This window comes from Furipterus horrens, unplaced genomic scaffold (genome assembly GCF_987537825.1).
Source record: "Furipterus horrens unplaced genomic scaffold, mFurHor1.1.pri manual_scaffold_9, whole genome shotgun sequence".
In the NCBI taxonomy this organism is placed as follows: domain Eukaryota; kingdom Metazoa; phylum Chordata; class Mammalia; order Chiroptera; family Furipteridae; genus Furipterus; species Furipterus horrens.
The window spans coordinates 80,742,411-80,755,736 of record NW_028327179.1 but is presented as its reverse complement, the minus strand read 5'-3'; the positions used below and the strand labels follow the sequence as shown (position 1 = coordinate 80,755,736).

General features: G+C 36.5%; 1 protein-coding gene across 11 annotated transcripts in view; it reads right to left on the bottom strand.

Moving 5' to 3' along the window:
- The window catches only part of LOC150002045 (tRNA wybutosine-synthesizing protein 3 homolog), a 272,954-nt gene that overhangs the window by 255,290 nt on the left and 4,338 nt on the right, over positions 1-13,326 (bottom strand). For 5 of the 11 annotated variants that reach the window (XR_016513121.1, XR_016513120.1, XR_016513125.1 and 2 more), the window contains exons 3-5: positions 11,658-11,729; positions 10,369-10,485; positions 8,945-9,095 (exon numbers count right to left, since the gene is read on the bottom strand). Coding sequence is in view for 2 of the 11 variants with exons in the window: in XM_090287456.1 (XP_090143582.1) it covers positions 9,042-9,095; positions 11,658-11,729 (126 nt within the window). In the remaining 9 variants the exon portion in view is untranslated. Of the gene's footprint in view, positions 1-3,770; positions 4,107-5,818; positions 5,925-8,862; positions 9,096-10,368; positions 10,486-11,657; positions 11,730-13,326 lie in introns of those variants that run through there. The other 6 variants (XR_016513127.1, XM_090287456.1, XR_016513126.1 and 3 more) reach the window with 5 other exon arrangements.

Below are 13,326 nucleotides of genomic sequence, written 5' to 3'. Positions count from 1 at the left end.
TAAAAATATATGAAATTACAAATACAGATCTTCTATATAACTACCTAGAAATAGTCACTCAATATTTTTATTCTTTCCAGTTTATTAATGTATTCTGAATTAATGTATTTATATGTGCACACATGTCTTTAACGCAATTGTGATATTACATACACATTTTCCACTGGTATTTCAAATTTAATATTTCTTGAAAATATTTTCTACATTATCAAGTGATCTACAAATAACACTTTTTAATCATAATATTGCATCATCATCTACATTGGTCGTAATTTATTTTCAAATTTTCCCGAATATAAACAATGTGACAAACATTTTTGAAAATAATGTGATCTAAATTTCTAGTTTTCTTTAGGATACCTAGACATGCAATTCCATGGTTAAATGGTATAAACATTTTAAGGTTCTTGAAAAATACTGTTTTCCAGAATGGATGTTTAAAATACATGCTTCTAACAGCAATACTTGAGAGATCACCTCACCCACATGTTAAGTATTACCATCAAAAACGTGTTATTTGGAAGGTGACCATGGTATCTTATTTCAATTTTCATCTCTTTGAATTTTATTTACTGTGAAGTGCTCTTTTCCTTACTTATTTTCCTACTGGAGTTTTAGTGTTAATTTTGTGATACAATTAATATGTTCTGTCATGGCTCCATGTGCCATGAAAGTGCTGGTCTTGAAATCTTAAGGTCTTTGATAATGAAGCATCATCCAGCGACATCCTTTTTTTTTTTTTTTTTTTTTACTTCTACATCATATTTTTTATTAGTCCTCAGTACGACTTGCGTGCAACAGTCTTATAAGTTGCCTTTCATTTTTCCTTATGCTCTATGTTTTCAACTTACATCTCTTTTGCATTCTTTTGCTTCCAACCTGCTTATTTATAGCATTTTTCTTTGAAACAGCATATTACTAAGGCTTGTTTTTCCCCCCCAAATTTAGACATTTTCTGTTTTTAATTGGAATGTGTATGTAGTCCACTTAAATGTGGCATAATTGGTATGGTTGGATTTAAGTCTACCATCATGCTATTTTTTTCCTCTCTTATTTTCTCCCTTTTCCTTTAACCCACTAATTTTAATGTCCTAGCTCCACTGTTTTGTTTTCTTATAAAACTTGCAGGGTTTTTTTTTCTTGATGTATCATAGTTTTAATTAAGATGTACTTTACTCAGCTTAAAAATCACCATTTTAAAGTGTACATGTCGCTGTTTCTTAGTATATTTATTATGTTGTATAGCCATTACCACTGTCTTTATTCCAGCACATTTACCTTCCCCTGAAAAGAACTCCAGTACCTCTTGGGTCCAAATTACCCTTCCTGTCCCCTGCAGTGCCTGCTCTACTTTTGTCCTGGATTCTCTTATTCTCTATTTGCTTTTGTAGCTAAAATTTTCGTAGTGGTGGTTGTAGGTATTACAAGATATATCCTTAATTTATCAACTATATTTAGAATCACTATTGTCTAGTTGAGATAAAAATGTGTGAAATTTACCATAATATAATTTATGCCCCCTTCTGTCTTTTGTAATGAAAAATACAGTCATCTATAGTATGTTACATGTATTTCTAAAAAATCATTGCATTGTATAAAAGTGGGCACTACAAACCACACAAATGTATTTTAAAGGTCATATGGAAGAGAATATTTATAAAAGTAATAAGAAATGTATTTGAAATAAGAGAGCGGTGAAGGTAGTCGTAGTCCTAACAGACACCTAACTGTAAAGCTGTAATAATTACTATCGTATGGTGTGAACACAGGAATGGCTGAATACATCAGTGGGATAGAATGGCCAGTTTAAATATAGACCCATGTATATACATTCATGAATTTCACTTATGGTGAACTTGGCAATGCACATCAATTTGCAAAAGATCAAATTGTTTCATAAACACTTCTGGTAAAATTTCGTATTTTTTATATCATATATAAGAATTTAAACTTCGGGTGGAGAGTATTTAAAAAACAAACAAACAATTAATATGTTCTCCCTGAAAATTGTGCTTCATTTCTTTTCTCCTCCCACATCAACAGCTAACAAGAATCTCTGCCTGACACAGTAGCCTTCGGCATGTGTTTGAAGGCATCAAGGTGACACGGTGTGTCGCATGTGCTTCATACCTGCATTGTACTGGGAATGCTGGGCTGGCTAATTCCAAACTCCCTGACCCTGATTTATTCATTTAGAAAATTGGGTATTATCCTGTACTTAGCTGGGTTGTCAGAGGGCAGAGGCAATATATGTAAGTACCTAGCGTAGTGCCTGGCACAGTTCTCTCTAACGACTATTTTTATAAATTATAAACTCCATGAGACCAAAGACCTCCATTTCTCTTGTTTTCTGTTATATTCATAGCATGCAGTACGATGCTGACACACTCACTAAGAATATGCCAACTAAGTGAAAAAAACAACTACTGAGCAAAAAAGGTCCTGAATTAGAATGGTCTGGAGGCTGAGACTCCTTGCCATTGTAGGGATCTTGTCATGCTTATATATCCTATTATAATTTGAGACTATGACAGGAAATTCTTGACATCTACAGAACAGATTGCCATTTGGACCAATTTTCTTTTTTTAATGCAATGAACAGGTTTACTTCTATTTGCAAAGGCTCTAAAACTTCCCCCCAAAACCCAGGACATCTACCTATTCCCAAATACTCCACACAATTCTAACACATACTTAACATGATTACTACACATCCTTTCCCTATTGTGGGAATGTACACACTCATCGCTCTACACACTGACATCCAGCACCGTGCCTGATGTATAATGCGTGCGTATAGACATTTCTTCAATGAGTAAACCTCAGAGGGAGGTATAATAAAAAGGCAAAACTGTACAGTAAGAGATACAAGCAAAAGGCTTTGAAAAATATTAACTGACATGCAATTTTTTAAACCCTGTTCCATGTTAATGACCTCTTCGTGTAATGCGCCCTGTACATCGGTAACTGAAACTTGGCTCTTCCACAAAGATACCATCTGCCCTGTGTTCCTCTTAAGTGGAGATTGCTTATTCTTTCATATCCCACTTACCACAGGGTTGAGAGATGAGGTCAGAATGTAATTGGCTCACCAAGACTTTGCTAAGACTAACCTCCTAAACCCGTGTCCCTACACCTGTCCCTCATGTCATCTATCAAAATTGTTCAGTCCCTTGTATTTATGAAACCTTCTACACTGGGTATGATCTTTCTCTCTAGTCTTACAATCATCCTGGATGACTTCAAGGACTGGTTTTATTCTTATCTTCCAAACTGCTTACTTAGAATAGCTTTAAAAAATGATCCAATGATTCATTTTATCTCAAACATGAATCCAAGTATGCCACACAATGTGTGAAGAGCCCTTTGCTGATCACAATAGGCTACCCATCCTAAGCAACTTCATCTTCTATCGTTCTCCACCCAGTCCTGCCCTTTAGACTCAGGTAGACAAATCTTTTGTTTCTGGATTATGCTCTATTCGTAGAAAATTACAGATGAGACCAAATTGCTCTTGTAGGAACACAAAATAAATAACTTATGTAAAATATCACATACACAAAAAGGTAATTAAAGAGGAATAGGTGGCTTGCTTTAATCTTTCAGTAAAGAATGTAAGAATTCAAACCTGCATCCTTGGGGTACTACAAAACAACTGGTAAATGGAAGAGACTCTTTTGTACTCAAAACCAAGAAAACGACAAATACTTTCTCCTTTTCCTTTTTTAAGGGAACTTTTAAAAAGTCCATTGAGAAACTATCCTATACATTAAGTCAGAAATTTGTTTTCCAATTGCATGTTCTCCTCTCATTCTATGACCCTTTACACAGCATTCTGAAGTCCAAATCTCAAAGGGTAATTTTCTCAGCTCTCACAGGCAACACAAAGAGCTTGGGGTGCATTCAGGTAACTGTTTCTTTTCTCCCCTCCAGAGAAACTCAAACTGTCTTTCACCTCGGCAGTCAAGATCATCATGCCACAGGGCAACTTGTACTCAGTTCTCTTGATGAGAGAACTTTTCAGGCCAGCACTGTGAAGATGAATTCTTGTTTTTCAGGTCCATTACAGGACCCCTTACAATAGAAAGCTTATATTTCTTTGACTTCTGACATAGGAAGGAAAATTTGATAAAATCTAAGCAGAATTTCATACCCTTTTAGGCTCCCATTATTCACAGATAACAAAGAAGGCTATTTTCATATATTACGCATTTAGATTTTAACTAAGCTCTAGCGTTTTTATTTTAAAACGTGTGTGATAGTCTGTCTCTGGGGCTGGGAACAGAGCTAAGAGACATGGTCTGTGCCCTCAAGGAGCTCAGGCTCTAATGAGCGCTGCAGAGCTGTAATGACACATTCAACCTGCAAGGAGAAAGGCAAGATAAAGTGGGAGCACACTGGGGCACTCTGCTCCAGGCGATCGTGAAAAGCTCTTGGGAAAACCCCAATGCCTGGGCTCAATTGCCAGAATGAAAGGAAAGCTGGCTGGATGAGGTATTATGAAAGGAAAAATGAGGGGAGGGGATATCTAGGGAGGATTATCAGAATATAAAACATGTATTTTCACTTTACATTATTTACCTTTTTGATTTTCAGTATATAGGGAAAGGTGTAACTTATTTGCCTGCTTTAGTTCCCTTTTTAAAAATAAGACTAGCAACTCTGAGGAGTCTAAGACATCTGTTATCCTTGACTTCTACTTCTCTTCTACCATTTCTAATCTGTTGCCATTTTGGTTCATATTCTGTAATATCACTCTTGTTCATCTTGTTACTCAGGGTCCTGTTACTTTTTACATGGACTATGTAACCAGAGCCTAATCTTGCTCACTCCATGTCTAAGCTGTCTTACATGTGTTCCAGAATAATCATTTTAAGGCTTTGATGGAAAAAGTCAGTTAACTAAATTTAGTAAATGTTTATTAACCATGTTCTGGTGCCAGACACAGAAAGTAATGATTAATAAGAAACCGTCTCTACCTTCGCGGAACTCAATATATCTCCCTTTATTGTTTATGATTAATTCTATAAACATCTACCGGTTTTCTACCATGAGGCAGACACTATGTAAGGCGTTAGGAGAAGATAAAGGAGAAGAGATATTTAAAGTGTGTATGTGTTCTATTTTCAATGTGACCACATTATAGTGGAAAAAAATTACACATGTGAATAAATAATTGCAAGGCAATATGATTCATATTTCTGTTTTGCACTGAGTCATAAACTTTAATGATACTGGTAAGTGGTAATATGAATCTGAACCAAGGAAATGGCTATGGGGTTGAGACTAGGTTAGGAAAGATATTAAGGAAAGACTGATGGGGTATTTTAGTTACATATGTTCAACTGGTTAATGGACATATGGGCCCATGACTTGGAAGACCTACCAGTATACAGGGAAGTAGCTGAAGCTATGGGCCAGGAATAGAATCCTGGAGAACAATATTTAACTAACAGATAGAACAGTAATAGAAATCCAGAAGGAAGATAAGAAGGAAGGGAAACAGGAAGGAAAGCAGCAGTGATATATTAATCATTATTTTCTGTGCCTGGCACAAGAAAATTCTTATCAACTGGTATATAAAAAATGTTCAATGTCACTAATCATCAAAGAAGTGCAAATCAAAACAAAAATGAGATGTCACCTCACATCTGTCACGACGGCCATTAAAAGAAAAAGAAAAAGAAAAAAGAAAAGACAAGTGCTGGCGAGGACACTGAGAAAAGAAAACCTTTGCTCACTGCTGGTGGGAATGTAAAATGGTACAGTTCCTGTGGAAAACAGTATAGCAGTTCTTAAGAAAATTAAACAGAATTACCAGATGATCCTGCAATCCCACTTCTGGGTATACACCAAAAGAACTGAAAGCAGGACTCAAACAGGCATCTGTACACCCATGTTCATGGCAGTATTCCTCACAATAGCTAACAGGTGAAAAAAAATCCAAACGTCCATTGACAGATGTATAGATAAGCAAAATGTGGTATATAAATACAATGAAATATTATTCAACATTAAAAAGAAACAAAATTCTGATACATGCTACAACATGGATTAATGTTGAAGACATTATGCTTAGTGAAATAAGCCAGACACAAAAGAAAAAATATTGTATGTTTCCACTTTCATGAGGTACCTAGAATCGCCAAATTCATAGAAAGTAAAAACAGAATAGTAATTTCTAGGGACTTAGGAGTTTGGGGACTGGGGAAGTATTGTTTAATGGGTACAGAGTTTTAATTTGGGATGATGAAAAGGTTCTGGAGATGGATAATGGTGATGGGTGGTTACTGAGTGTACTCAATGTCACTGAACTGTACATTTAAAAATGCTCAAAATAGTAAGTTTGTTATGTATATTGAACTACAAAAAAGTAATAATAACAACAAAAACAACAACAAAAAACCAACCACTGGAAATAGATTCATTTACCTTTCCTCTCCAATTTGCTTCATTTTTACCAACAATATTATGTACCAATATATTCAGCCATTTCATTCTGTACTTTATTGAACATTTATTTTCTTATTGCACCGTTGGTGAAAAGAACATGAGTACTTTCACTGCACTCATAGCCAAATGGTGGTCTTACCTGACTCAAGTCAGTCCTGACTGCCTATAAACAGAATCAAAGACAGTCTTCCTCTTGTAATTAATAAGTAGATTTCCAAATTTTCCTTTTACCTAGAAATTATTAGGTATAAAATTATCTTACTCTTTCCACTAAGAAGTGGGTTCGGGAATTGGTTGACACAAACAAGACCTTTCTTCTATTGAAAATATTTTACCGCCTGGCTTTGATTTTTCATATGTGCAGGAAATTTCTCATTTGGACCTTGACTTTTAAAAATTCTCTTATTATAACTATTTTAATTGTGAAATTTTGGTCCTATGACAAACCAATTTTAGTAGTCAGTGTCTGATTGCAGAATTCATCACCTCCAGTATTTACTATTTTTTCACTTTTCAACATCAGAAGAGTAACTCTCTGCTTTTGGCTGAAAGTACAGCTGTTTCCAAAGGAGCTCCCTAATTTGTACAGCCTTTCTGACACTTTTACCCTTCTTTAATTTTTCACTGATTTTATGTGATGAGCATGGCTCCCTTGATAGCAGCATACACACTATAATCTCAAAACATATCTTTGAGTCAATGGATTTAAAGCATAATTTGATTTTGTAGTTGGTGGCTGTGGCTCAATTAACTTCACCAGGTGTATAGTTACTTGATCTTGGGCTATATTTATAACCTTGCTGAAATTCAACTAAGGAAACAGAAAAACTGATTTGCTTGCTACCTCCTATGTTTTAACAAACAACCTCATTGGAATACTATATAACAAATGTAAACTTTAGGAATGGTACCAATAAGTATGTACATATAATTCAAACTCTATCGTCTGGTGGAGTGGCTAGGTGCTCTTCAGTTGCTTGCTTGAAATCAACACTTTAGAATGTTTCCTCTTGGCTTTCTTCAACCACGGGTCTGCTAGAAAAATAAGCTCTAATGCCCTAAGACATCCATTGTATACGATAAATTAACTTCTCTTCAATGTATCTGGAATGGTACCATTGTTGGGAGAACTGAGACAGTCACTTGAATAATTTTGTAAATTCTGTTGTTCAGATAAGGAGCCCTGGTTGAGAAAGCCTGGACAGTGATACTGATGTTATTACTGGTTTATTCTCTATGTCATTGAAGAAGGGGAAGGGCTATCCTCTCTTGAGAATCCATGCCAGTGCTAATCATTATACTAATGATACTGAATGTATATTAAAATTGTTAAGATAAGTATTTACCCCTGCCTAGAAATAAGAAAAATGAAGCCAAGACATTTGAGTAACTTGTAGTAGAACCTGGATTTGAATTCCAGTCTAGCTCTGGAGCCCAGTTCTACCTCTTCCCACCATGGTCACTGCTGCCATTGGCACTTCTGGCCTTAGCTGCTTAAATTCATTCATTCACTCATTCATTCATTCATTCTAGGTGTTAAAGAATTCTAAGCAGACAAAATTTGCATTTTACAGACAGGATTCTGACAGTGATAATAAGAATGGCTTAGGAGGGAGACACGCTAGAAGCATTCTACACTGAGACAAGCTAATACTGCAGTTAAGGATGGGGGGAGAAGAATGATTCCAGAGTCACTTGGGCAGAGATTGACTGGTTAAGAGGTGGCCAAGTGGGTAGGGAGAAGGGAAAAAGGAAATTATAAATGATGTCAAGTTGGCCATCACCACTTGAATAACTCAGACATGTAGACCTTATTGGTGGTAGGTCAGTGGCATTATCTTTATATAAGAAAAGCAACGTAACAGTCACTTCTTTATATCAAAAACTATGCTTAGAAAAGAGTTGAAAAAAGAAAGCACTGTAAGAGTTTTTATCTACCATGAGGTAAAATTTAAGAACAGAAGAAGTATAAATGTGAATTAATAGCCATGATCCCTATTACTTGGACAATTTTGGCAATTCTAGATCTAATCCATGATAATAGATGGGTATTTAACTCACCAGAGGTGTAAAATATTTACCAGGCTAAAATTAACCAGTCTATCCTCCTCAAAAGGAGATTCTAGGTAGTCTGGTCTCCAGTAGATCACATCCAGGGGGCAACGTGCACCTCTTCCACGGCTGCCTTCACCTCGCTCAGTTACAGTCCCGTGGCTACTGAGCTCTCGCACCCGAGTGACTGTGCTCTCCTTTATGTCTGTTGCCAACAGCCGTTTGTCTCGCTGTCCCCCATGGAGCTTATGCTCCATTTACTACCCATTATAGTCTGGCCCACTTTCCTCTATTACTCTGATCATCTTTTTATTATTCATGATAAAAATACTACAAACAGAAAAGCAATTAGGAATATAAGTTAAAGATGGTGTGTATTAATATTTTCAAGGATGATTTAGGCATATTAAAATAACATGGAAATATCCAATTAATATACCTTTCAATTCTCTTCTCGTTTTCTGACATTTTTTGATTTGCTATCTTTAATAGGAAGTCAATATAATCCTCTGTCACCATCAGTTTTCCCTTATGGCTTAATGGCACTTCGAAGCCATGTGTGCTCCGAAGCCATGTGTGCTCCGGACAGCCTACAAGAAAAAGACAGTTCAGATACGGTGACTTACGTACTAGAGACACTAAACATCACTAAAGAAAACTCCTAGTCAGGGTTGTGTTTAAACATAGTTCAGTTCATGACAGCATTTAGGTTAATGCTTTGATATAATTTAGCTAAACACAGTGGATTTTCACATCATATAGTCATTTCTAAAGAAAGCCACTCTATACATTGTGTTTTAGAGAAACAGATAATATCAAAGAATCCAATAACTAACAGTTTCAATCTCACTAAAGCTTAGGAAGCTTTAACACACTCTTTAAAAAAAGAAAGAAATGAAATCTCAACATAAACTTCAAGGGAAAATCAAAATGGACTGGATTTGAAAGAGCCTCTTAGTGCTGCTTGAGCACAGTTTGGTTACAAGGATAAACCACAAAGTGGCTGTTTTTTCAGCGCTTTAGGGCCAATCTTAGTAACTCTGTTGATGAAACAGTCAACAGGTTACAAGTAAATCCAAACACTGGATATGGATTAAGAACAACAAAAACTATTATGAGGAATAAAAATTAATTCAGTGAAAATTTACTGAGCATCTGTAATGTAGGCCCTATTGTAAGGTATGAAGATACAGGATGAATATAACATGGTCCCTTCAGAAGCTTACACTTTAGAACAGGAAATTATCAGTGAGCAAAAAATTATAACACAAACACAAAACATTAAGGAAATGTAGAAGAGGTACAACTAATTGAGACAGGCGTCAGCTTTATGGGAAAGGCGGCATTTGAGTTGGGATTTTAAAGGGTAAGTGCAATTTTACCAGATGTAAAAATGGGGGAGAAACAACTTATCTACAGTCATGAAGACATGAAAGAGCATGACACATTTGGGAAACAACTAAGTTTTCTATCTCGCTGGAGTGTAAGTATGCTAGCAGGAGATTAGCACAAATAAGGTAGATGGTAAGGCCTTAAATATCAGGGAAAATATCTGGTGACCCTGACTTTTCAAAAGGGGGGATTCTAACAGTATTGCTTGGAGGACCTGAAGATGGACAGCGGGAAGACCAGTCAGGAGACCACTGTAAAGACTGAGGCGAGGGAGGACAAGGGCTTAAGTAGAGGCAGTGACAGAGGGCTTGGTGAGGTGGACTCAGGTGTGAGAAATTAGAGGCAGATATGAAAGGACTTAAAGTAAGTGCACATGGAAGGCAAAGCAAAGAAAGGTAGAAGGATGGATGGCTCTGTTCTTGCTGGGCCACCAAATGCAGTGCAGAATGAGATGGGGACACAAACCAGTACCATGAGGTTTGCTTTTCCATTCAGTCATGCTTTACAGGGGTTTTCTTTTGCAAGCCGCTTCTATTTGTCAAACAGGCTCTTGGTAAAAAGAAGTAGAAAATAGCAAAGTCTAGGGAGCTAGAATGGAGGACAATCTGAAATTAATTCAGGAGCAAATACATGCCATGACAAAAAGTAAATACAATCAGTATACAGTATTCCCTCACTTTTCGCAGGTATTATGTTCTAGACCTCCCCACGACAGGTGAAAATCCACGAAGTAGGAACCTTATATTTATTTTAGTATTCATATATATTTTAAGGCTTTATAAACCCTTCCCACACACTTATAAACCATTCCCAGTCCCTTATTAACCTTTTCCACACTTTTATAAACACTACTTACATTCTTGAACATATTCTACACTCTTAAACCTATGTAACTTTAACAACATACGTATACAGTACCGCAAAATCCCACAACATAGCGAAAAATCCGTGATAAATAATTAAATATAATATTTTAAAAAATCCTGTGACACAGTGAGGCCGCAATAAGTGAACCACGATATAGAGAGGGACTACTGTATACTGTAGCAAATCAGATCAGGGCAAAATCACTACGGAGTGGCTTGGCCAGGAAAACTCAGAGAGGATGTGGAACTGAGGAGCCTTAGAGATAATTCAGTCCAGAAGTAAGCATACTTTTTCTGAGAAAGGAGAGATAGTAAACATTTTCATACAGTATGTCACAGCTACTTAACTTTGCCACCGTAACACAAAAGCAACCTTAGGCAGTAATTAAGCAAATGTGTGTAGTAGAATCTGGCCCCACCGTGGGCTGCACTTGGCCCTAGGGCAGTAGTTTGCTGAACTCCTGATATGGCTGGGAAAATTCAGACCCTGAGAGATTAAGGAGCTTGCCCAAGTTCATATAGCATAGCCGGGGGCCAGACAGTATTAGTGTAGAGGACTTTAGCCTCCGTATCTGTGACTCCTTCCATGACACCATGGTGCTTATTAATTTAGGATTATGTAGAATAAGAAGGGCACAGAGGATGAGGTTAAAAGTGGAGATTACGATACTATAAAATAAGACCTCAAACATACATCTAACAGCTCTCGACTTTGCCCACTCTGAACTTTGCCTGGTAGAAAAATATAAGTCACTGCAGGTTTTTCAGCAAGGGAATGGCAAGAAGATCGGAGTAAGGAGAGACAAAAGGCAGGAGTCTAGGTAGAAGTGTAAGTTATTTCAATAACCTGGATAGCTTCATGCTCAAAGAACTCTTTGCCAAAAGGTATCTTACCAACATAGTCTTTCCTCTCTTTCCCACCGTTATGCCAGAGTTCCTGAAACCAGACTCTACTGCCACTGAATGCTGAAAGAAAATAAATTTGTTAAATTCTGATAATCTATCTAATCAGATAAACTGTTAAACTCTACAAACTGCAGAAGCACATACAATCCCAAACCTGTAATTAAATTAAAACTAGTTGATTAAACTAACACATTAATTTTTGGTAGGTGTTTTAAAGCTCAATTAAATATATCCACATACCTATAATTTCAAGTATAATTACAAAGTTTTACCAGAATTTGTGCATCTTGCTACTGCTGACACTGCACATGAAGGACAAGGGGTTCAAATTTCAAAATGGCACCACCGTTCACATTTTTCAGAGCTACAATCTAAGTAAAGGAAAAGCGTTAGGATCAGACACAAATACGTGATCCTCCTCTTTGGTGACACTTTGATATGTAACTTCAGTTTTCCCCAGGAACTTTTACTCGTTCAGCACCCTTTTTCTGAAAAAATCTTTTCACTGCTTTTCTGGTCTTCTTTCTCCAAAAACTTATTAATCTGCTTATTCTTTTAAAAGACGTGATTTCTAATTCTCCCATATACCTTCAATGTCATTCTTTCCAACAATGTTTAAAAAGTGACTACTATATTTAATTTCATAACAGATTTTTCATTAAGGAATATGGTATGGAAAAACTATACCAGAAGGTCTGTTTAAATACTCCATTGTTCGATTAAGGTTCGAGACACAAGCATTATTAGGTATGAGCTAGAATTTATATAAGGTAGTTGTTATTTCTGTATGCCTAACACCCCTGGACAGCAGACTCCCTCCTTCACTCTGTTTCATTTTCATGGGACTGTAAATCATGACCCTGTCAACTCATCATTTCCACTATAATAATATCAAAGATGCCAAGTGCCTAGGTCTGATCAAGAACAGCATTCCATTCTATTGGCGAGAATACCTGATCTCAGAGGGAGGACACCTAACTAGCAGTTTATCCAGAGTCCTTCTTTGGGAATGATACATAGATCTTTGGGGTTGATGGTAGCTACCTTTCCTGCCACAAAGATAATCCACAGCAGAAAAGAGTAAGGGCAAATATGCAGAGAACTAGTTTCCAAACAAGGGGATGGATGCTGAATGAGTCCTCTGAAGACAACATTTGAGCACCTGAATCAGTAATGTAAGTGCTTGACTAATACACACTTGTATTAGCTCAACTAAACATTTCAGTTTAGGAAACTAAACAATCCAGCACAGATAAATACATTTTCAAGAAGCAATCCAGGTATGTAACGGATAATTTATTTACATCAACATGCTGGTAATATATAGATAGGGCTAATCCTTTATTCCTGGCTCCCTTTCTCCCTTTTCTTTCTATAATTTGTACCAGGTTGCAGAGTTATAAAATGGCAGAAATGAAATTTAATCTTTGGACCCAATGTGTCCACTGTCCATGAACTCTTTGCTATAACCAAGAGGATGTGTTTTGTTGAGCAGCCGTAGTAATGCTCGCATACGTATTTCTACTTTTAGGTCCTACAACTCTCCTTAGGCTTTATGAATAATATTCACCCACTATAATTATGAACATATATCACCTTGAATTGTCAATTGTTTTCATCTGTATTTAAAGTGACTGTGAATTAAAAAGCTTATTTC